Raw genomic sequence first — 22,657 nt, 5'->3', positions numbered from 1 at the left:
GCTAAGCTTTCGGGCACCTTGTTTAGTGTGATCCATCATCCCCCATCCCCTGAGTGCCTATGCTAGGTGTCTTCCAAGGGCTGATTGCCCTTTCCTGATGTGCTGGCTAGCTTTCTACTTATCTTCCTTTTTATTCCTATTCCAAACCTCCGGTGGCCCTCTACCTGCAGGGGCAGGGGCTCCAGTGGTTCATCCAGGAACCCACTGCTGTCAGACTGGCAGCTGTTTTCTCGGTTCACTGTGGCACCTGTGGAAAGAAGAGGCCTGGAATCAGTGAAGGGAAATAGGCTGTCAGTGGGACTGAGATTGAACCTCCTCTGTTGCTTGATCCTCATTAAAAGCCCACTTCCTGGAAACAGAGCTGAACAAGGGAATTCCAAGGATTTATTTTCTCAATTGTCAGAGGGTCCAGGTAAAATTGTGTCACTGGTTTCCTGAAATAAAGGAAAAAGGACCACCATCTCTTAAGACTAAATAGCAAGTGATTGCAGATGCCTCTTTAATAAGGGGAAGAAAATCCAGAAGGATATGAGTTGCTCTTAAATGCCACACTGGCAAAACAATAAAAAAAATGTATATGTCTGTGCATATGTATTTTGTAATGAACTGAATATCATGTCCCTCCACCCCCCCAAAAAAAATCATATGCTGAAATCCTAACCCCCATGGTAATTGTATTAGGAGGTGGGGTCTTTAAGAAGTGACAGGTAATAAGCAGAGCTCTCATTAGTGGGATTCATACCTAATAAAAAAGACCCCAGAGAGGAAAGCTCCCTTGCCCCTTCCACCATGCAAGGACACAGTGAGAAGATGACCACCTGTGGACCAGGAAGTAGATTCTCATGAGCTACTGAAACTGCCAGCACCTTGACCTTGAACTTACTTCCACTCTCCAGAACTGTGAGAAATAAATTTCTGTTGTTTACAACCACCCGGTCTGTAGTATTCTGTTATAGCAGCCCTAATTGACTAAGACATATATGTCCTTTTTTTTTTTTTTAACTAAACATTGGATAAGAACTTTACTAGCTTCATCTGGATGCTATATGACTACAAGTCCGTGCTCATGTTTTAGACTGCTTTTCTTGTCATTGGGAAAGGCCGGAAGGGGCAGAGAAAGAATAATGTTAAGTGAGGGCAGGTAATGACTCTAAATATGAGCATCTGGAAATTCTAAATCTATCTGAAATTTTACCATAGATAAAATATGTTATATTAGCAGGGATAGCAGATGTGGGTGGCTACTAGAGGACGGACCTGATAAAGATTAAATTGTAAGATTTTTTTTTCTCCTACTTAATGGCAACTGCTTTATGGGCTAGAAGAGGAGGTTGCCTGGGAAGAGGGTTGTTGGAGTGTAGCTCTTCTCCTACAAGGAGCAGAAAGAGGAGCCCTATATGTCCTGGGAGGAAAGACTGGGCATGGGTCTGGGGAGTGGCCTGAAAGGAAAAAAGTGATTGCTAATTGATCTCATGCTTGGCTATTTGGTACCTAAGTGAGAAATTGGGAATTTGCCTTTGCTTGAAGAACCAGCTGCTGCAGAAGAGTTCAAACGAAAAAGCAAACAGTCCACCCTCTGCTTAAGTGTTCTGGATCCAAACTTTGAGAGCAGCCCCACAAATAAGAGCAGCAGCACCTCATCAACTTGTAGGACTCTCTCCCACCAGTCTTAACTGCCCATGTGTCTGAGCAATGACAGTTGGTAGAGCTGTGGGTCCAGAGGTGGTCTACCCCGCCCAAATTCCAACTACCTCACCCCGTAGTCAAAAGAAAGAGAAGGGGGCTTAGCTTTGTAGAATCAAAGTCTACAAATTCCATATTCATTAATCAGCCTCAATTAAAATTAAAGTCTAAAAATCAGAGGATGTAAGTTTTTAATAGCTGAATTCTAGAGAAACAGAGGAAATTTGAGAAAACCATATCTTTGACCTTGCTTTTACCTCTTTTGTATAGTTCAGAGTAAAATGTAGAATATATTTACAGGTCATAGACTTAAAGAAGATTTCGGCTTCTGGCAAGCGGATGTAATAGGAACTAGATTTTCCTCCCACCTGAAACAACTAAAAAGCTGAACACAGTATGTGAAAAATGGTTTCCAGAATATGGGTGTCAGGTAATTTAAAATGGCTGTCCCTGAGAGGCAGGAACAAATAATGTGAGCCCTACAATCACCCAGCATCCTGCTTTGAAATAGTTTATAGGCTGCAGTGTAGAGAGGGAAGGTGGACCCAGGCAGAGCCTGGCAGTCTCCCTGGGTCGAAGAGACAAAACCAAGAGTCCAGAATGACAGAGCCAGCTAGAGTTTGCAGGGAAGAATGGGAGAGACGAGAGATCTTCACAAAGAAAGAACTCATAGAAACCCTCTTGAGTAGTTAGCTGAAGGCTGATCCGCTCCTGTGTGTGAGCAAACACCAAAGACTGGGGACAGAGTCACTGGAAAGGCTTAGGAGACACAGTGCCTAGCACTCCCCAGGCCTGGAATAGTGCAAGCTTCCATCAGCCAGTTTCCAAAACTTCACGATTCACAGAGCCCTGGTGGAGCTGAGTGCTCAGGAGGCTCTTGCTGCAGGAGTGAGGAATAATTAGCCCTGGAAAGAGCATTTTTCCCATGTTGCAAATCTTAAAAGTGAGACCTGGAAGGATCAGACTGTTTCTAAGTAACTCAACTCTGTCCCAGACCTAAGATAAAATCTACACTATCTGGCCTCTAACAAAAAATGCCAGGCATGTAAAGAAGCAGAAAAATATGACTCATAGGGGTAGGGGGCAACCAATCAACTGAAACTGACTTAGGACTGACAGAGATATTAGAATTAGCAAGCAAGGACATTAAAATACTATGATTACAGTCCATGTTTAAGAAGCTAGAATAAAGATTAACTGTGGAGGGGAGACTGCTAGATATTAAAAAAATTACCCAAATTGAAATTCTAGAGATGAAAACTCAATGTCTCAGGTAAAATTTATATTGGATGGGATTAACAACATTTTAGAAATTGAAGAAGAAAAAAATTAGTGAAATTGAAGACACATCAGTAGAAACTATCCCAAATAAAAAAGACTAAAGAAAAAAATTTAAAAATCAAAAGAGCATGAGTGAACTGTGGGACAAGCCAAGAAGCTGAACACATGGGTCATTGGAATATTTAAAAGATGGAGGGGAGCCCTGCAAGAAATACTTCAAAGAAAAGTTTGTTTCAAGATTTTTGACAAACTCCAAGCACAAGAAATATGAAGGAAACTATACCAAGCCACCTCAGAATGAAATTGCCCAACACCAATGATAAAAAGAAACATCTTAAAATCAGCCAGAGACAAAAACACACCTTACATACAAGGGAAACAAAGAAAAGGAAAGCAGTGGGTTCTCATTGGAAATGATCCAAGGGATAAGATGGTGGAGTGACATCTTTAAAGTACCGAAAGAAAAGAAAGTGTGGGTTTTTTTTTTTTTAAAGATTTATTTATTTCTTTATTTGAGAGAGAGCAGTGGGAGGGGCAGAGATAGAGGGAGAGATAATCTCCAGCGGATTCCCTGCTGAGTGTGGAGACTGACTTGGGGCTTGATCCCCCGACCCCAAGATTATGACCTGAGCCCAAATCAAGATCCCAATGCTTAACTCACTGAACCACCCACACACTCTATGTGTGGGTAAGTTTTAAAGATTTTTTAAAGTTCTATAAATCTTTCAAAATAACAACAATTTAAACACAAAATAATAACAATGTAATGTGAGGTTTATAGGAAAGACTTAGAAGAGTAAAAACAAGAAAACAAAAACATTTGTTATAAAATTGAGTAGTTTATATGGAAGGAATTCCCTGTGAGGCTTCCCTTTAAATATGATGTGCAATCTTTATAGAGACTTTAGCCTTGATAATAGTAGAATATTTGTTTACGAGCTGTCAAGGGAAATAGTGTATTTGCATTGTATATTTATTATAGGAAATTTACTTGTGTAATATTTACACAATAGAGTGTGATATTTAAGATTTTGCTGCTTGTGTTATAATGAGCTCCACCAATATTAAAACTCTTCAGCTCCTTTTAGAGTTAGAAAAATACCACCTATTTTTCTCCTTTTATCAACTATGGGTATGAAATCAACAATGATTATGGCAGAAACCTTTCAGATGCTTAATGCAGAATATAAAATATTTTTCTGGTGCTATGCAAAGGGCTCTGAGCACTTTGGTTGGAGCCCTTCCACTGAATAGCCCTACAGGGTGGGCAGCCCATCCTCAAGAGTTCTCCATACAAACGTCCCATTCCAGTCTACATGCTTTGGGACCCATGGCAGCTTTTCTAGTTAGCCCCCACAATGGCTATGCAGTGGACAGAGCATGGGATAGGAGAGAGCAATATATGGGACTGACTTTTACCCCTCATTCTCCAACCCTATGCTATGTAAATGTTAGGGGGTCCAGAGATATTCAACAGCAGTGTTGAACCTTGCTGAAGGTTGGACAAGACAGCTCTGGAACCGCTTCTTTCTGTATGTCTTGGTGCAAGATTTGCAGCATAAACTGTGAAGGACTTCCATAAATCATTATTCTTTGAATAGTCTAGACAATCCCTAAGCAATTACTATTCTTGAGTCTAAGCTTCATTTAAAATGGTTGCTATTCTCCTTCTTGCAACCCTAAGATGAAATGATATATTCAAGCACTGGAACAAAATTCTATGTCAGAGTTCTTTCCCACATGTGCTGGTTGGTCCACATCAACCTGGTCCAAATGAAAATAGAGAACCACCAAAGTCAAGGGTCCCTAAAGGGTAGAAAGAGTGATTTTCTCTAAGAAGGACATGTTTAAACTATAACTGTTACCTTTAGCTAATCGCACTAATGTAAAGCACAATGAACAAAAACAGATAACAAAATAACCTCCGAGACTCATTTAAGTGAATTTTGGAAATGACCAGATTTTGAGAGCTTTTCTTTGATGGTGGGATCCAATGGTGGAATTGGGCATAATTCTCTCAGTACCAGAGGCTTGTTTATCTTAAATTTTAGAAGTCAGATACATGCATTTGAATCATTTAGAGAGTTACCAAGTAATGTGTGGGCCAATTTACAGATGGTTTAGTTTCTTCAGAGAACTAAAAATCTTTCCGGCCTATAAGCCACCTTTTCAGCAACTAGATGATAAACATCTCGAAATTGGATTCGCAAATTCGAAACATTCTCTTAAGGATGTAGCAGTTAAATCATATAAAGGATGAGAAACCACTTAGCCCAGGACAACTACAATAGATGGTTAAACAAACAGACAAATGCAAATGTGCACTGTTTGTCCTCACACCAAATATGTAACAGAGAGGCCATGAATTAAGGGAAGACAGTATGGAATCTGGCAGGGTAATAGTAAAGGGGGGCCAGCACCCCCAGGCCAACCCAGCCCAGTTCCCGAAACTATCGAGGCCAAGACTGGGAGAATCTTAGAAGCTTCATCAATGGGATTTTCCATAGGCTGTTAATAATGCCCAAGAAGCTACAGCTCTTCCTTACTTCATTAGATTAGGGCTTTGAGTTCCCACCTTTCCTCTACCTACCAGTCCTTTCTTCCTAACAATATCTAATTATTCACATCCTCCCCTACTGGAAGGATCTTGCTCCAAACCACCACCAGCCCCTTTATAGGTTTGTCATGTCCCTTTAGACATTCCGGTTCCCCTATCTGCCAATCCCATAGCTCAAGGGGTGGACAGCTTCTCTACAGTGTATGCTACTGAGATCCATGTAGGACCCTTAACTGAGTCATTTAGAAAATCCAGAACTAGATCTCCTGGATTCAGATTCTGACTCTCTTATTTACTAGCTGTGTGATCTTGGGCATGCAACTCACATTCGATGAGTGTTTCCTCATGGGGAAAAGAATAAATATGGCAATGATAGGTTACTTGTGGGGTTGCAATGAGACTAATATATAATAATAAGTACTGGATATATGAAGACTTTATGCACCTGTAAAAGATGATATAATTATGTATATAAATTTTGTTGCAGAACATTCTCTTAATGTTATCAAAGAAAACTCAAGTACTATGAATATCATTGTTATAAATCATATGTACCATTATTAATGCTGTTTGCTAAAAATCCCCCTTTTCAGCACAGGCCTGTCTTCATGGAGTTAGATTTTAACCTTTCCCATCAGGCGGACCCTGCCTGGGCAGTACTGCTTCACTACCTAAAAAGTTTGAAACATTTCCGCCTGGGAGGAGACAGATGCCTCAGGCACTTTTTCTGGATAATCAGCAGGTGGCAGCATTATACCAACCACAGAACCAAGGAGCCAGGGCCCTACCCAGAGTCCTTAGAATGGATACAAGTCCTAAGAAAAGTTCACCCAAATGGCTGCTTTTCTGAGCTGAGTTGATAATAAAGGCTTTTGAATCAATCCTAAGTAGAGAGTTTTACTCTTAGTGTAGTCTGAGCTCCTATAGGCTCAGAAAAAAGAAATTCTATGGAATTGAAACACAGGGAGAAAAGGAAAAGGAGTCTTTATATGTGTAGTATAGGCTGGAGTTGTGTAGAGCAAAAGAAAGAGATCAGACTGGGGCCCACCGTCTACATTGATCTATTCTACTTCATTGATTTCTTTATTTTTATTTTTATTTTATTTATTTATTTATTTTTTTACTTCACTGATTTCTTTGCCATGGTCCCCTTTCTTCTAGCCCCCAGTGACAGAAAATTCTGTGACAGTTCTGTGATGAAGTTGAGTCACTGGAGCAAATTCTGTTGGAACTGGACTGGACAATATAGACGATGCAAGCTCAAGGTGGGCAGGTAGCATAAGCTTGTGAAGCAGCTGGGATGCAGTGTGGATTGTCTGGACTCCAGAGGCTGTATTCCTCCAAAGTCATTTTGAAAATTAATTTTAAATGTTTGATAGAACAAACAAAAGTTTTGTTTTGTTTGACTGGCTACAGTCAGTCCTCCAGATTGATACATAGGATGGTGCCACTTATCATCCAATGCAGGAGTCCGTTCCAGAACATCCCTTACAGATGGCCATCTAGTTAGTGCTTACACATTTGTGGTAACAGGGACCTACTTCTATCTAGTCAGAACATATCATACCTTTTAGGAAATGCTTCTTTATGTTGAGCTGAATCTACTTTTGCATTTTCCATTTGTGGGTCATAGCTTGATCAAGGGAGTAATAAAGAACATGTTTAACTCCTTTTCCTCAAACCAGCTATTTTGTACTTTCCAGGCCTTTTCTCCTCAGCTTAAATCTCCCCAGATCCTTTAAATCAGCCCTCACAGGGCAGTTTTTAAGCCATTGTGTCTTGTATTTCTCAGTTAAGTGCCTACCTAGTAATGTTTGCTATAAAACCAATCCCTCAGAACAAGATCAGTAGTTGTGATAGGGTCTGACCAATGGCGCAGAGGAGGACCACCCTTTGCCTACTTCTGAATGTCTCACTTATACTCACAGGCCAAGATTAGTCTAGTCAGAAGTTCAGTTCCCAGTGTTGGGTTATCCTGGAATCGGTCCTATATTGTTCTCTTGTGAATTCAGTCGAGCTAATTTGGGACCACATTTCTATCCTGTCAAGACAATTTTGACCTTCATTCTGAAATCTGTTTGTGTTATCTGTGGCCTTGCAACCCCTTCTTGCTGTGGGCCAAGCCACTGCTAATACTCTAAAGAGCCTGGGAATGCTTTACTGCAAAACTCCATTTTATCATTTCACAAATGTTACTGGGCTCCTGTGGGGTCTTACACTGTTCTAGAAACTCCAGCACAATGTCAACAAAGATACTCATCCTCACAGAGCTTATATTTATCTTGACTCTGATCCTAGAACTGACGAATGGCTGAGAACATTCGTGACTGTGGCAAATATTCCTGAAGCAATTTAATTCTTCCTTCTATGCCAAGCCTGCTTGGGCGGAGGAGTTCCTATCCTACAAAGATTTCTACGTAATGTTTCCATAACTTCCACAAGTGCCCTGGTGACATTTTTGTTTCTTTTTTATTTTAAATATTTTATTTATTTATTCATGAGAGACACACAGAGAGAAGAAGAGACATGGGCAGAGGGAGAAGCAGGCTCCCTATGGGGAGCCCAATGTGGGACTGGATCCCAGGACCCTGGGATCATGACCTGAGCCAAAGGCAGAGGCTCAACCACTGAACCATCCAGGAGTACTGACATTTTTACTTCAATCTCTTTCTTATTACCTGGGAATTCTTCCTTCCTTCCTTTTTTCTTCCTTTTTTCCTCTTTATTTCTTCCCCTTTCCTTCTTCCTTCCTTTCTCTCTCCCTCTGTTTGTTTATCGTTGCAGTTTTAGCAGTCTGTCCTCTATTCTTTAGTGAAAACAGTCTTCCTTCATCATCACAAAAGAACAAGAAGAAGAGGAAGAAGAAGAAACCGCAGAAGAAGAAGATGCTTTTTTAAACTGCTTCTTTTAGCTTAATACCATTAGTTGTTTTTTAGGATCATTAGTGTGTGATGGTGAAGAAAATTTGGAAAATGAAAAAATGTCAGTAAGAAAATGAAAATCACTTACCGTCTAAACCATGCAGAAAAATTATTATACTCTGTCTATAGATCTTTCCTTTTTTTTTTCTATAGATCTTTCCATCCAGCACATTTTCTCTGTGCACAGGGATATGTGTCTATTTTGTAAAATAAATATGACATACAATTTATAATCTGCTTCTTTTGCATATATATGTGAGTTTTTCTTTATCAGAAGTTCCTTATAATGTGTGTGTGCACGTGTGTGTTTGTGAGTAAGCGCATTTCTGTTTCAGATGGTGGTGTCATGATTTATGCTGTGTAGAAAATAACTGGATAGGTTTCTGTCTTTGTTTCTATGTCCTCAAGCAACATGGAGAGCTGATGTAGTATTATTTCCTTAAACTTTTTAAAGAATTTAAAAGAGCTCAGCCTTAAAACCCTGACCATGGTGCATTTTAAAAGATGAAATTCTTTGACAACTTTCAATTTTGGCAATAGTTACTGGTATATCAGGACTCCCACTTCTTAGATTAATGCTAATTCTTACTTTCTCTTATTTATTTTTCTAATGTCATCAGCCAAATAATTTATTTATCTTCATTCTAGAGTCTCTAAAAAGAGAAAAGACTATGTCTGTGCCTTTTAAGATAGCTTTGTCCTTATTTCATACATTTTTGAATGGCCCCTTTTTAAAAAAAATCCATCCTATCTAATAGTAATGCTGTCATTCCTGTTTCCCTTTTCTTTTTTGCATTGGTATACTTTTTTGGTATATTTTTGCCATTCATTTTTCTTTTAGCTTTTCTGTTACTCCTTATGTTACATGTGGCTAACGTTTTTAAAAATTTATTTATTTTTTATTTTTTAAGTAGGCTCCACACCCAGTGTGGAGACCACTGTGAAGCTTGAACTCACCACCCTGGGATCAAGACCTGAACTAAGATCAAGTGTGGGACACTCAACCGACTGAGTCCCCCAGGCATCCCATAAATGTGAATAACATTTTTAAAAGAACTTTGAGTCTTTTCCTTTGTTAGATGCATTTATTCCATCTATGACTATTTTAATAAAATATTCATTTTGTCTTATTGTTTGTAATTTTACATTTTCTATATTATAACTGGGATTGATGTAACAAATATGTCGCACACTTGATACAAATCTGAAAATAAGCATCACTAATAGTTTATAACAGTCTTTTCTGTTGAGCTGGAATCCAGCCTCAGACTATTTGTCAGTTCAACATTACAAATGGCTAATATATATCAGTGAAAACTGGGACACAAGTTATAATCTGTATTTGCTATCCTACTGTTGTATTAATAAACTCCAAACTTCACATTTAAGTAGACTCGATTTTGAACTGCACCATAAACAGCTGTCTCAGAGATTAAAGGAGATAATATAAAACATTTAGCATAGTCTTTATATTCTGAATATTCAGAATGTGGCTATTTGGCCTCAATATTTGGTATATAATTAATTAATTAATTAGTTATTCATGTTTTTTTCTTTTGCCCCATGGACTATATTTTCATTGATTGCTTTTTCCCCTCTGGTAATTCACAAGGCATGGAAAATGGTTTTAAATCTAATTGGTGATAACTTAAAAAAAATCTAAACACTTCAAACTGCAATTATCAACATCAAGAATAAAGCAGTATCTATTGACTCCCCAATTAATCAGTATTTGCTGACAATTTTATTTTCTTCTACATTCAGCTTTCTCTGATATGATCTAGGATTTTAGATCCAGGATATTGTTGTTGAATTCTTTTTTCATGTTTCTTCTCTTTTAAGAATTTTCATGGTATTTGCATTATGCCTATATAATTTATAATTCCCAAGACTTTGCTTGTCTGAAATGATGCTTCACTAAAAATATGACAACTCAAAAGGGTATAGAATTCTGGAGCTATAAAATTTTCACTTAAAATGTGTCTTCACTATCTTCCGGCATCTAATAAGAGGATGTTTGTTGAGAAGTAAGTGAGCATGAAAACTCCTCTCTGTTGGTCCCATGGTCTAATCATTGTATTTTTAAATGCATAATTCACTCTGCTTCCTCTGACGTCTTTTCAATACCACTTTCTTAAAAATCATCATATCAACAAATTACCTTAACAATTGTTGAAAGGACACTTTAGAGTAATATATTCACAGGGAGTGACTTGTGATGTTTCTCTCTGCTCCCTCCTCCCCCATAAGCTATGTTTCTACCCACTGGAGAAAACAAGCCAGTGTGCCTGGAGCTAGGTGACATAAAGTAATTAGGGGTTTGATCATGCAGAATTTTAGAATGAAACAATTTAGGATTCTAATTCAATTAAATATTTCTACAACAGAACATTTATATGAATCTATAAAGATTGTATTGTTTCAATATACATATCCTCTTTGTCTCCATAGATTCCTATTTATTAGATATTCCTGAGTCAAAAAAGAAGGGGCACAGATCCAGTTTTTAATAGCAAACGTGCATTCACTCCCCTGGAAGAATGTAATGACATATTTAAATTTAGATCCAGTGTTTATCCTATATTTGAAAATAGAAAATTAAAAGTTTCCAGGGTGAAATGAACAATGTCCCCATTATCATTTGGGACAATGGGTGGATTTCAAATTTTGTAATACTAATTTCTTTGGAATTTTTAATTTCTGTACTGAGTCGACTACCACAGGTCTAGAGACAATCAGTTCAATTTTTTTTTTTTTCCTTGTGAAGCAGTTTGGGAGCAAACATTATTCGTGCTTGAGTTAACTAGTTGATATGCAGGTGATTATGTCAAATCCTCAGACAGTAGGAGGAAGTAGTCCTTTTACTTGGTAGCCTACTTCATCAAAAGTAATAATCCAAGATTAAAAAAAGGAAAAAAAAATGAATTCACCAAGCTGGAGAACTAAGATTTTCTTCAAGTATCAGGCTTATGATTTTCATCTAGCTGCAGTCTAAGGGACAGACATGGGACTCATGGTTGCGTCAGGGACAAAGGTGGACTCTCAGGGAAGTCAGCTGTATGTGGTTGCTCTCCATTTGCCCTTCTTTGCCTCCACTGCCTTGCTCTGGTCATTCTCTGTCCTATCTGTGTTCCAAATTTACACTTCCGTTCAGTCCATGGGAGGTGTTTTTAGAAGGAGGAGGTTGAAGGCAAGAGAAAGAACAAGGCATATTTATTCAACCACTGCCTTCAGGGTGTTTTTTTTTTTTTTTTTTTTTTTTTTTTTTTATGGCTGCATTTCTTTACAGTAAGAGTCTTGGTGAGGTGTTCTTCTCTCAGGCTTCCACTTTTACCTGGCCCTAGTGCCTGATTCTTTCTCTCTGTCTTTTCAGACATGGTCTTTTATTCTTGCTAGCCTTGGAGTGCTTCCCCATCTCTTGTTGGTCTCTTGAACCCAGCTCAACCCTATGAATAGTTCCTTTTCAAAATCTTTTCAGTCAAACCGTTTGAATATACTTTCTCTTCCCTGCCTGAGTGATATACCCAATACAATCGATCAGACAACTAAAAATGCCTTGCCATGATTAATTTCCATATAGTATTGTATTCTTTGATTTTAGTTCTGAATAATCTGCTTTTTAAAAAAATTTTTTTAAAGATTTTATTTATTCATTCATGAGAGACACACAGAGAGAGGCAGAGAGAGAGGCAGGTCCCTGAGGCAAGCCTGATGCAGGACTCAATCCCAGAACCCCAGGATCATGACCTGAGCCAACCACTTGAGCTACCCAGATGCCCCGATTAATCTGCTTTTTAATAAAAATGAGGTTTGGGTTTTTATAGGTATCTCAAATCATTCAAGTTTGGAGAAAAAATGGACAGAGAATTGGGCAGTGTCCTCCATATCTATCATATTTACTCACTTTCTTCTCTTTGTCCTGTTTATGCTGATGATGCTCTAAAGAATAATTTCCATGTCAGCCTTTTCTTTTCTTTTCTGTTTTTTACTATGAATGTTCCTTTTTTTTAAAAAAAAATATGAATGTTCTTTTATATTGCTCCCAAGTCATCCTAAATTTTGATAAAATTATTTTATGTATATTCGCATCCATTTAACAACAATCATTTACTGATTAGCTACTCTATACCAGGCACTGGATGGACAGGGAGGAGAATTGAAAGATGCAGCACAGATTTTGACAAGCTTGTCTAGTAGACATGCCACAGATTAATGATAGAATAGATACTATACAAAAATCCTGAGATTGCCTTTTTATTTAATTTGATAGCAATGAAATTTATCCTAGGACGTCTTTCCCAACATATATTTTTTAGAAACACACAATTCATAAGGTATGCCTCCTAAGCAATAAAAATCATCTTAAAACTGATGATTAGCTATCTTCTAGAAGAAGCTTTCTATATTTATTCATCCACTCCACAGATATTTATCTCTTGAGTGTATATTGTGTTAGCTAATGTGCTAGATTCCGGGGATACATAGTGAATAGAACCATGCTTCTCCTCTCCAGAAGTTCACATTCTGAGAATGAACTTTGAGGATGTCAGTGGCCCTTACAAAGAACAAATTGCCTTATAACGAGAGTTTTGGTGCACGTTTAAAACTAAGTCCTTTTATCTGGGGTTCCAACAGCACTGGCTTCTCCGGTAGAGCATGTTTTTCACTGACATGCTAGAACTGTTTGGATTCAAATGCCAGAAACTATTCTGAAGAGAAATCCTGAATAACTACTACAGGAAGGAACTCAAATTAAGCTGTCGTATCCATTTTTGTGATATTCATGATAGGAAAGGGAAGTGTGATAACAAAAGAAAAGAACAACCACAGATTTGAAAATAGTAAAATTCAAACAAAAAATGTACTAGGAAAACTTATTCCTACTTAGTAGCACCAGTTTAGTGAAGGCAATTAAAAATATTATTAATGGCATTTCTCCAAACATAAGGTTATACACCCAAACTTAAAGTATATCTGTGGTTGTAAGGTGCCCTATTTCAAACTGACTTTTCAAAAGGAGTCATACAGTAGGCCTATCTCAAACAAGCAATTTTTATATCTTTAGTCACACAAAATATACTCCATTGCTTTATGTGATGCTATGATTCTTTTTCCTGGACTTTGCTCATATGAAAGGAAAACCAGAAGATGCATGCACAGTAACAGATTTGGAGGCTGAATTCCTTTTTTTTCTTGGTAGAACATGTTTTTGCCAAGATTACAACCCACTTGAACTTCTGTCTGTTCTTTGATTTTAGAATCAACTTGGGCTCCTTTTAACACTGGAAAAATCACATATTGAGCCATGGATAAAGAAGTCTTAGAAAAATTTACTGAAGGTTTTTATTATCACAAAATATCTGTAAATAAAGAAACTTCATATTAACACTTAGTACAGCTGAATATATATATTTCAGAATATAGTATTTTAATTTTAGGTGAGATCATTTTATTTTATTAAGCAGTTATAAATTTATAAAGGGAAAGATTTTTAAAAAGACCATCCTAAAAAAAGTCTACTCTGATTTTTTAAATGTTTAAAGAACACGCTTTATTTAAGAACCTATTTGGTCCTCAACATATTCATTTGTGAGTGCTTGCTGTGTGCCAGGCACTAAGGTAAATTCTGAGGATTGAAGAGAAGTCAGACACTATTCTTGAACTCAAAATGCTGAGGTATGGTGGATTTACCTGCTTAAGTTTAGCTTGACACATATGGTTTAAACATAGAATAAATTAGGACCTGTTACACAGAGAATTTATTAATCATAAAACAACCAGAATTGAAGATTCAAAACTGAGAGTCTTGGGTCTAGATTTGGCCACTAATTATCACTGGCACTTGGAGCAAATCACTAACCCCATGGGCCTTTCTTTCATCACATATAAAAGTATACACATAAAAGTACAAAAGTAGTCATTAAACCTTTTATTTTGTAATGACAAAAATCTGATTGCCTAAAACTAACCATATAACCCCAATCCTGCCCCTAAATATATCTAACATGAGTATGCATATGGGCTGAACATGGTTCCCTGAAGTCTCCATAGACTGTTTGTATTTACAGACAAAGGAAAGGAGAGGGGACTAAACCTATTTTTAAAAAGTAATAAGATATTATGGTTAATATATAACAATTAAAGATAAAGTGAGTATAGTTTAAAAATTGGAAGAAGACAAAAGGAAACATGGAGACAGAGAGGAGTAGGAGGAGAAATTTTCTCTCTCAGACATACTATATACAAGGCAATGGGCAGCCAGGTCATCCAGAATGAATCCTGAAATGCTTTGTGGCACCCACTCCCTCATGATACGTGTGATAAACCATCTTATCCATTTTGGCTTCTAATAGACTGCAATCTGCATCAGCAGAGCACATTTTATAATAAAGTTATTTACAGCATGGAATCTGGGCAGAGCGTGCCATTTGGAGTCAGAGAGTTCTGGGCTTTGTCCTGATGCCAGCACTTGCCAGCTGGGTGAACTTGAGCAAGTTCCTTAACTTTTACGGGGCCTGATTTCCTCATTCACAAATTAGAAGTAATTGCAGGTAAGTCTTAATCTTCAACTATAATTATGGTGTTCTGCATTATAACCCAATTAAAGAAGGCAAGTTTCTGAAAATCTGCTTCTGGCCTATTTTGGCTTTCTTGGCTCAAGACCTTTTTTTAAACGTCATCTCTACCTTCTCTAAGAAGATGAGCCTCCTGGAGGCATTTTGTGCTGGAAGTGAGGTAGAGAAGAGCCAAGAAACATTCTGTACCTTCCCTTTTTGACCAAAAGTTTTGTGAAACATGAGTACCTAACGGTGGCAATACCCTGATGCCTCCAGCAGGGTTGTAACTCAGAAGAAAAGGATGTGACAAGGGAACCCCCAAAGAATAATGTAAACTTGCCCTCTTTGCATGTTCCCATGAGCAGCCCTAATTTTTTGTTATGGGCTATTGGTCATATTGAGGGGGGAAAGGGGCAAATTGGGTGGTGACTGGAAAGATATATATAAAGCAGAAAAGGTCTTGGGTTTGGAGAAATGGTTACGCTTTTGATCTGGGTATAGACATCCCAGCCCTTGCTCCTATAACACTAATAATATTCAAGAGAGTATGATAATTCCTTAAAGTCTGTGAGCAATGGGTTTCTGCCTTCTCCAGTCTTCCTTAGGATCATGGGGAAGCTAAGACAACCAGGAAAAATGTGTGAAGAGCATGTAAAATTTCTATAAGCACAATAAATACAAGTGTGCCTCTGAAATTTTTCTCCATCATTCCCCTTGCTAAAATAGAAAGGGGACTATATTTTCTTTTCCTGCAGTGCTTTGTAGTGTTAGAAGTAAATTTAAACACATTTCTTCTGAAGAAGTCATTTTTTTTTTCTGAAATCCAGTTATTTGATCTCCATTCTTTTAAACCAAGATAACTGCTTAGTTTATGGAACATAGTGTCTCTACTGCAGGAACTGGAGGAGGGCACAATTATAAACCAGAAACTCACAGGAGTATGGTGATTTTTTTTTTTTTTTTGCCTTAGAAAATGAGACTTTGAATTATTTGGAAGGTAAGGAACTTGCCTAAAGAACAACTGTTGAAAGAGGAGGCCAATTGCAATGTGTTTTCCCCGAAGTAATTTTGTGTGAACTCTTATTTCTACTTACAAGGAAGTTTTCTTTACAAAAAGCAAGATGGTTTTGATTTTGTGCTGATAACACATTTTCTTTTAATTAAATTGTTGGGAATATTTAGTCTCCATTTCAATGCCCCTCTTGCTTAACTTAGAAATCCTTAATACCACACAGAAGTGTGATAACTTTGGACAACCTAAATGTAAGGTTAATTTTATGATAGGTTATCAATGAATATATCATATTGAGAAGCTCCTTTACATTAATCAAGCTCTCTGCAAAAGTCTATCACTTTTTAATTGTTGGTGTTAGCTCTACCCTAATGAGAGCAATGCTTCAAATCTGCTGAGGGTTAGAAGAGTAATCATAAGATCTTCTCCTTTCTAGGTTTTTGTTCCTGAAAGATGCCAAATGCTTTAAATATTGAACAAAGTGTACTGGGATGGACACACCTACTCACCGACGCAACCATCTCTGGGGCATCTTCCTGCAGCTGTTACCACCTCACAGTGGTGTCCAGAGGCAATAGGTTTAAAAGGGAAAGAGAATGCTGCTCAGAATACAAGCAATGGGCGGTTTGAGGAAGAGGAGATACAATTATTTAGATTGGAATACAACCAGGACAACTACACCATGTATGCAAACCACCAAGATGAAAATCATCCCATTTGTCAATGGAGTGTTCAGGTTTAGAAAAGGAAGACAGGAGAGGTTTGGGAGTCTGACAATTGTTTGAAAGACAAGCTAATGTTTTTATGCTGCCAGCATATTCATTTTAGAAATCTTCTTGGCCTTGAGGTTTTTGTCTCATTCACTTGTGCATAATCCTCATGTTGTTTCTTGCTTTGGGCACAGAGGAAATCAGAGAAAAGCCATTGAAAACTACTCTTCCGGTTATCTGGGGAACCTACTGTGTGATTTCAGGTACTAGCTATTTTCAAAGCTAAAATAACAGATAGTGCCTGTGGACTCAATGAAATGATGAAAAAATCAGATCTTTGTTTTTGTGTGGAACGGTGTGTTAAAAAGTGTATATTACCTCCTTCTCGTCCCATTCCTCAGTCCCCTATGTTTATTTTGTTGTTGTTGTTGTTTTTCCCCCTGGGAGTACTTCTTAATAAATCACTCTAACACAACCTTTCCCCAAGGTCAGTTTCTAAGACAAATGGGAGCAATGATTCATAATGGAGCTCTAGAACCTGCATGTTAAAAAAAATCTAATTATTGAAAGCAAAAAGCCCAGGTATCTAAATATTCATCTCTGGGCCCTGAAAAGCTAACCATAAATACAATAAATACAGAAAAATAAATTAATAAACAATGATTTATATTTTAAAAAAAATCAAGAAAAGCCAAAATTGAAAGCCATGATCAATTAAAGATGATGCTATGAATATATTGATAACAAACCACAATTCTGGAAATTTGCAAGAATTCCAACAATTTACATGTTTGTATGTGTAACAGGCATCTTGCAATGCTGTCAAAGCATTGTATAGCAGTCAGGCCTCTTAACAGAGAACAGAATTAGAATTCCCAGTACACTCTAACACACTACTTGTATTAGTTCTTATTTTGATACTTAGTATGTTACTAGTAATCATCTTGATCTTACTTGAAAATTAGTGTAAGCAAATACACATACTTTAACTCCTAAGAATCAGAGAAAGGATTTCCATTTTTTAAATCAGTTCATGTCATTTTCTTAAAAGAGTACTAAGGACAATACATTGATAATCACTGATTCTGCCTTTATATCTTTGTCCATAGACATGACAGAGGAGGATTTGCAAATGATCTGTGAGATGAATCCATAATGATAACAAATAGTACCAATAGCTACCATTTACTGTTTGCTGTTATTGCTTGTTAATTTCTGTACATGTTGTTTCTCATCCTTACAACTGTCAAGTTGGGTAAATTTTATCATGTCCATCGTCAAAATGGAAGCTTTGAGGTTTGTGGGCCTCAAATAACTTACCATAGGTTCATACAAATAATGCACATGACCTGACTTTTTTCCAATAAAGCGCCCATATCAAATCCGTGCCCAAAGAAAAAATGAGACTATATTGGCTGTATACGTTTAATGAACCTATATCATTTTATTTTCTAAGGGTTGATTCCGGACTATGGTAACTTCTAGAATTCTGTTAATCAATATGTATGTCCTAGAAGCCATTCTATTCTCCTTTAAAAATTAATACAAAATTAACCTGAACTACATTCTCAAGCCTTGGCTGATAGTGATGGAAACTATTAGCAGTGGACCCTCAGTGAGGTCCAGTGTCCATTCCTGCCATTCTACTCCAGAGCACAAGAAAGGACTTTACAGGATTCCTTGTGATCTGAAAGCATAAAGTCAGGAGTTTTCTCAGTGGTTCTCTCTGAAGTAGGTTTCCAAATATAAGCAATGACTGCTCGAAAGTCTGGTGACAAGGGTGTCTCTCCTCAGAAAACCTTCCTTAATTATTCAATATAATATAGTCCCTGGGCCAGGACACTGTATTATATTATCCCATTTTATTTTTTTTATAACCTTTAAACTTATCTGAAATTATCTTGTTAGTTAATTAATTCCATAAATACTTATTGAACACCAATTATGTATCAGGATCTGCATATGCCATGAGGATCTAGGTGTACAGTACTAAACCAAACAGCAAAAATTATCGTAAATTCATGAGGCATATATATCTATTAATTGCATGTCATCTCTTCCTTTTGTAGAGGCTTTGTCAGTAATATTTATGGTTCTGGACACATAATGGGTGGTAAATAAATATTTGTTGAATTATCAGGAAAAGTATAAAGCCTCAGACCTGCATGCAGAATTATTTTTTCGGATAAGCTACCAGGCTCGAGTTAAGTCTCATAGTCTCTTCTACACCCTCCTCCCCTCCGAAAGCAAAGGTATTTAGTTCCAGCCTCCTCTTGTAAAGTATCATTTATTGAAAATATTCCTGGACTTACCTCCCTAGGTCCCTTATCTTAGATGCTTAAGAAGATCTTGGAGGTTGTATAGCTACTCTAAGCATTGGATGGTTTGTACTAAACAATAATCGAAAACTCCATGCTACTTGGGATCGGGGACACTGGATGGTATAGTAAAGAGGTCTCTAAACTTGAAGATAGTTCACCTGGATTCAACTCCTAACATTGGTGCATACTAAGTGGTGTTCTCTGGCATGTCACTTAACTCCCCTGAGCCGAAGTCTGGCATCTAAAAAGGGTAATAAGCCTGACTACTTGAGCTATTGCACAGGTGATGTGAGGAACAAACATATGAGCTAGAAAACATCAAAGCTCTTATTAATGACAAGAATGACACAAACATAACCTAATGTCATTATACTATACAAGAGCAATAAGAAATTCAGAATGATACCTGCATTTCTGAGGAGCCATTTTCCAAATTCAGGAATGTTCAGAGTGTTATTGGGTATACAACATAAATATAAACATAACCACTGGGTCTGGCTTCACACTGAAACAAAACAGACTGCTGATCATATGGGAACTTAAAAGAAAGATGGCCTTAACTAAGAATATCTTTCCTTCTGGCGTGTCTTATTACCTGATATTCTACTAGCTGAAAATTTAAAATCCATTGTTACTGAATAATAACACAAATATAGGGCTTGGATTAAATGTTAGAATGAACACATAATTTTTTTCTTGCAAATACCCTACTAAAGCTCCAGTAAAGGACTGTGTTTTATTACAAAGACATAAAGGAAGGGAAGTACTTCTAGAAGAGTGAAAAAAATAACCTCCAAATCCTATTATTCTATAAAAGCAACAAGAATGCTGGTAAGAATTGTCAAAATGAACTCTTTCAGAACTCTAGAAATTAACCAAAGTCCTGCAACAATCTAAGGAGCATATATTTAAGAAAAAAGTAGCTGAATATAAGTAAGAACAGTGAATTTTGTGGCATCTTACCTTACCTGAATCCCATCATTTTCTCCCCAGATCTACATTAGTCCTAACAACTAGTACCCTTGGAAAAATGATAGTTGTGAAAACCAACAGTTCTAGTAGTTCTTGGAGGAAGCAAAAGGGATCTGAAAGCTCCAGAGAAGCCCCATTTCTGGATAATTTTCACTATTTGACCTGTGTGACAGCTCTCTTGTAGGACTATAAAATGGCATAGCTGATTTGGAAAACAATTTGACAATTGTTCAAAATGTTAAACAGAGAGCTACCTAATACCCAGCAATCTCACTCCTATGTATATAGCCATGCAGGATAAAAATCTATGTCTACAAAAAAATTTATGCATAAATGTTCAAAGAAGAATTATTCATAAGTGCCAAAATGTGGAAAGTACCCAAACATCTATCAACTGATGAATGGATAAATAAAATGTGGCATATCCATACAATAGGATATTATTCATCAATAGCAAAAGGAATAAAGTATGGATACATGCCACAACACGGATGCATCTAGTAAATGTTATGCTAAGTGAAATAAGCCAGTCACAAAAGACCACGAATTGTACAATTTCATTGATATGAAGTGGCCAGAATTGACATTGAATCAAAAAGTAGATTAGCAATTGTCATAGGGAGCATCAGAAATAAAGAAATGATGATGATGGATATGTGACTTCCACCAAAGTGAAGGCATCCATTAGGACAGAGAAGCACCAAAAAAACCCAAATAAACTAGAGATCCAACAGAGACAAAACCCAGAGGAATTTCCAAGGTGATGTTGCCAAGATATCCTAGAATGACAACTCTATACCAGGCATTAGAGAGCCACCATCTGATGGGAACAGCACGCTGAGGGCAGGGCTTTGTTCTATGACTCTACATCCTTTTTATCTAGTGAAATCAATGGAGGATGTTCTATGAACAAAACAACAACAACAACAAAGAGGAGAATTCAAAGACAGAAGACTTGAACTTTAGGAAAGAGACAATCTTTTTTTTTTTTTTTTTTTTTTTTTTTGGAAAGAGACAATCTAACCCAGAAAAAGGCAAAGGAAAGAATCCTGAAGCTGACTGCTTCTTAGCAGGCTTAGAAATCATCTCATCCAAGAGGAAAAATGAATTAAAATTACCATAATGGTAGATGCCAAGAGTAAACTGAAATTATTAGATTTGTTAGCCTACATGAGGTAAAATTTTACTTAAAAAATGTACTGGGAAGGTATTGGAAAGTATAGAAAGAGTTGGCAACATGCACAAAGGAAAATAAAAAGAAAAAAAATGCTTCTCCAGAAATATCGTGGTCGATATCTTTTGTTCAGCATCCCCATGTAAACCTTCAGTTTCTCCAATTTCCATGATGAAATCCTCTGTCGATATAATAATTGATATAAATATTTGAAACTGAGGGTTTCATGGACATAAAAAATATCTTTTATTTCTCTAAATTCAAAGTTCTTTCTCCATATCAGGTCATATCAACAGAAATCTAGGACAGTGGATTGCATTATCTTTGCAAAGTTTATCTGTGTGACCTTGGTTTCATGTAAGCCTTAGGGAATTGGCCATCATGAGTTTCTGTCTGTCTGGCTGTCTTGTACCATAGCAGACATTTAGGGAGGAGCTTGTCTTTTTATCATAGGCAGAATTACAGCTCCTGGGAAATCTTTGTTGATCTAATTTATCCATTGAACAAACCAGTGTCAGGTCCCCCACTAGGTTATCAAGATATGCGTGTCAGGGTCTTTGGAATGCTAGGAAATCATAATTTGTTCACTTTCCAGTTAACAAAGAGCAAATAATGGTTTTTTAAATAGTCTTATTTCTCAGAATGCAAGAATTTATACTATCAGTATTATTTATTCATGTAATAGAAACAAAAATGATAAAAACCAAACTTCGAAAGTCCCTATAAACCAACTCCACACATTTTTAAAAGAAAGTCATTTAATGAAAATAGAATACCTACAAGTTCATACTATGTTATAGTTTATAAAATAAATTTTAAAGCCTATTGGTTAATGCAACAGACCCTGATCAAGGTTAAACCTGTGGGATTGCCATGCAGGTGGGCAAATTGCACATGCTGCAGGAAATAGACCATGTCAGATATGATCGTTGACGTCTGTGTGGGCACCAGAAGCTGACTAGAGTTGGCAGCAGAAGACACCAATCAAAATCTCAGCTGCTCTGGCTCTGTGCCTCTCTCTAACCTCTCTACCCAGAAAGAAGAATGAGCCTTACCTCTGGCTTCAACTTGCCCAGGGAAGGCTGGGAGGGGGAGATGCCAACTCTCTTTCCAAGGTAAGGAGAACAATCAGAATAAGATCAGTTATGGAAGGAAAAATCCTAACGCTCAAAGCCTCTTCTAGCACCAGTTTTCTTTCCATTGGGATATCCTGTTTGCTCAATCTTTTCCAGAGCCTCATGCTAATAGGATGATGTCTGCTACACCAGACAAGAATTGGGAACTTTCTTCTGACAGATCCTAGAAAAGGAGATGGGAAGCCATGATTTCCCTCTTGTGCTTTCTCAGGCCACTGCTCTTCATATAACCTGAGACTTTTGGCAAAAAAACAAAACAAACAAGCAAACAAAAAACCCTTTCTAATTAATGGCCTAGTTTCTTGATTAATGGCCTTGTTAATTAATGGCCTT

At 37.2% G+C, this 22,657-nt stretch overlaps 1 protein-coding gene across 5 annotated transcripts in view; it reads right to left on the bottom strand.

Moving 5' to 3' along the window:
* Nucleotides 1–22,657, bottom strand: part of ITPRID1 (ITPR interacting domain containing 1) — a 102,926-nt gene that overhangs the window by 14,997 nt on the left and 65,272 nt on the right. For all 5 annotated transcript variants that reach the window (XM_055314845.1, XM_055314846.1, XM_055314848.1 and 2 more), the window contains one exon: nt 165–247. In XM_055314845.1, coding sequence (XP_055170820.1) covers nt 165–247 — 83 coding nt within the window. The remainder of the gene's footprint in view (nt 1–164; nt 248–22,657) is intronic.

Source organism: Nyctereutes procyonoides, unplaced genomic scaffold, assembly GCF_905146905.1.
Source record: "Nyctereutes procyonoides isolate TBG_1078 unplaced genomic scaffold, NYPRO_anot_genome, whole genome shotgun sequence".
Lineage (NCBI taxonomy): Eukaryota > Metazoa > Chordata > Mammalia > Carnivora > Canidae > Nyctereutes > Nyctereutes procyonoides.
The sequence above is the reverse complement of the archived record's forward strand: the minus strand, read 5'-3'. Positions and strand labels throughout refer to the sequence as shown.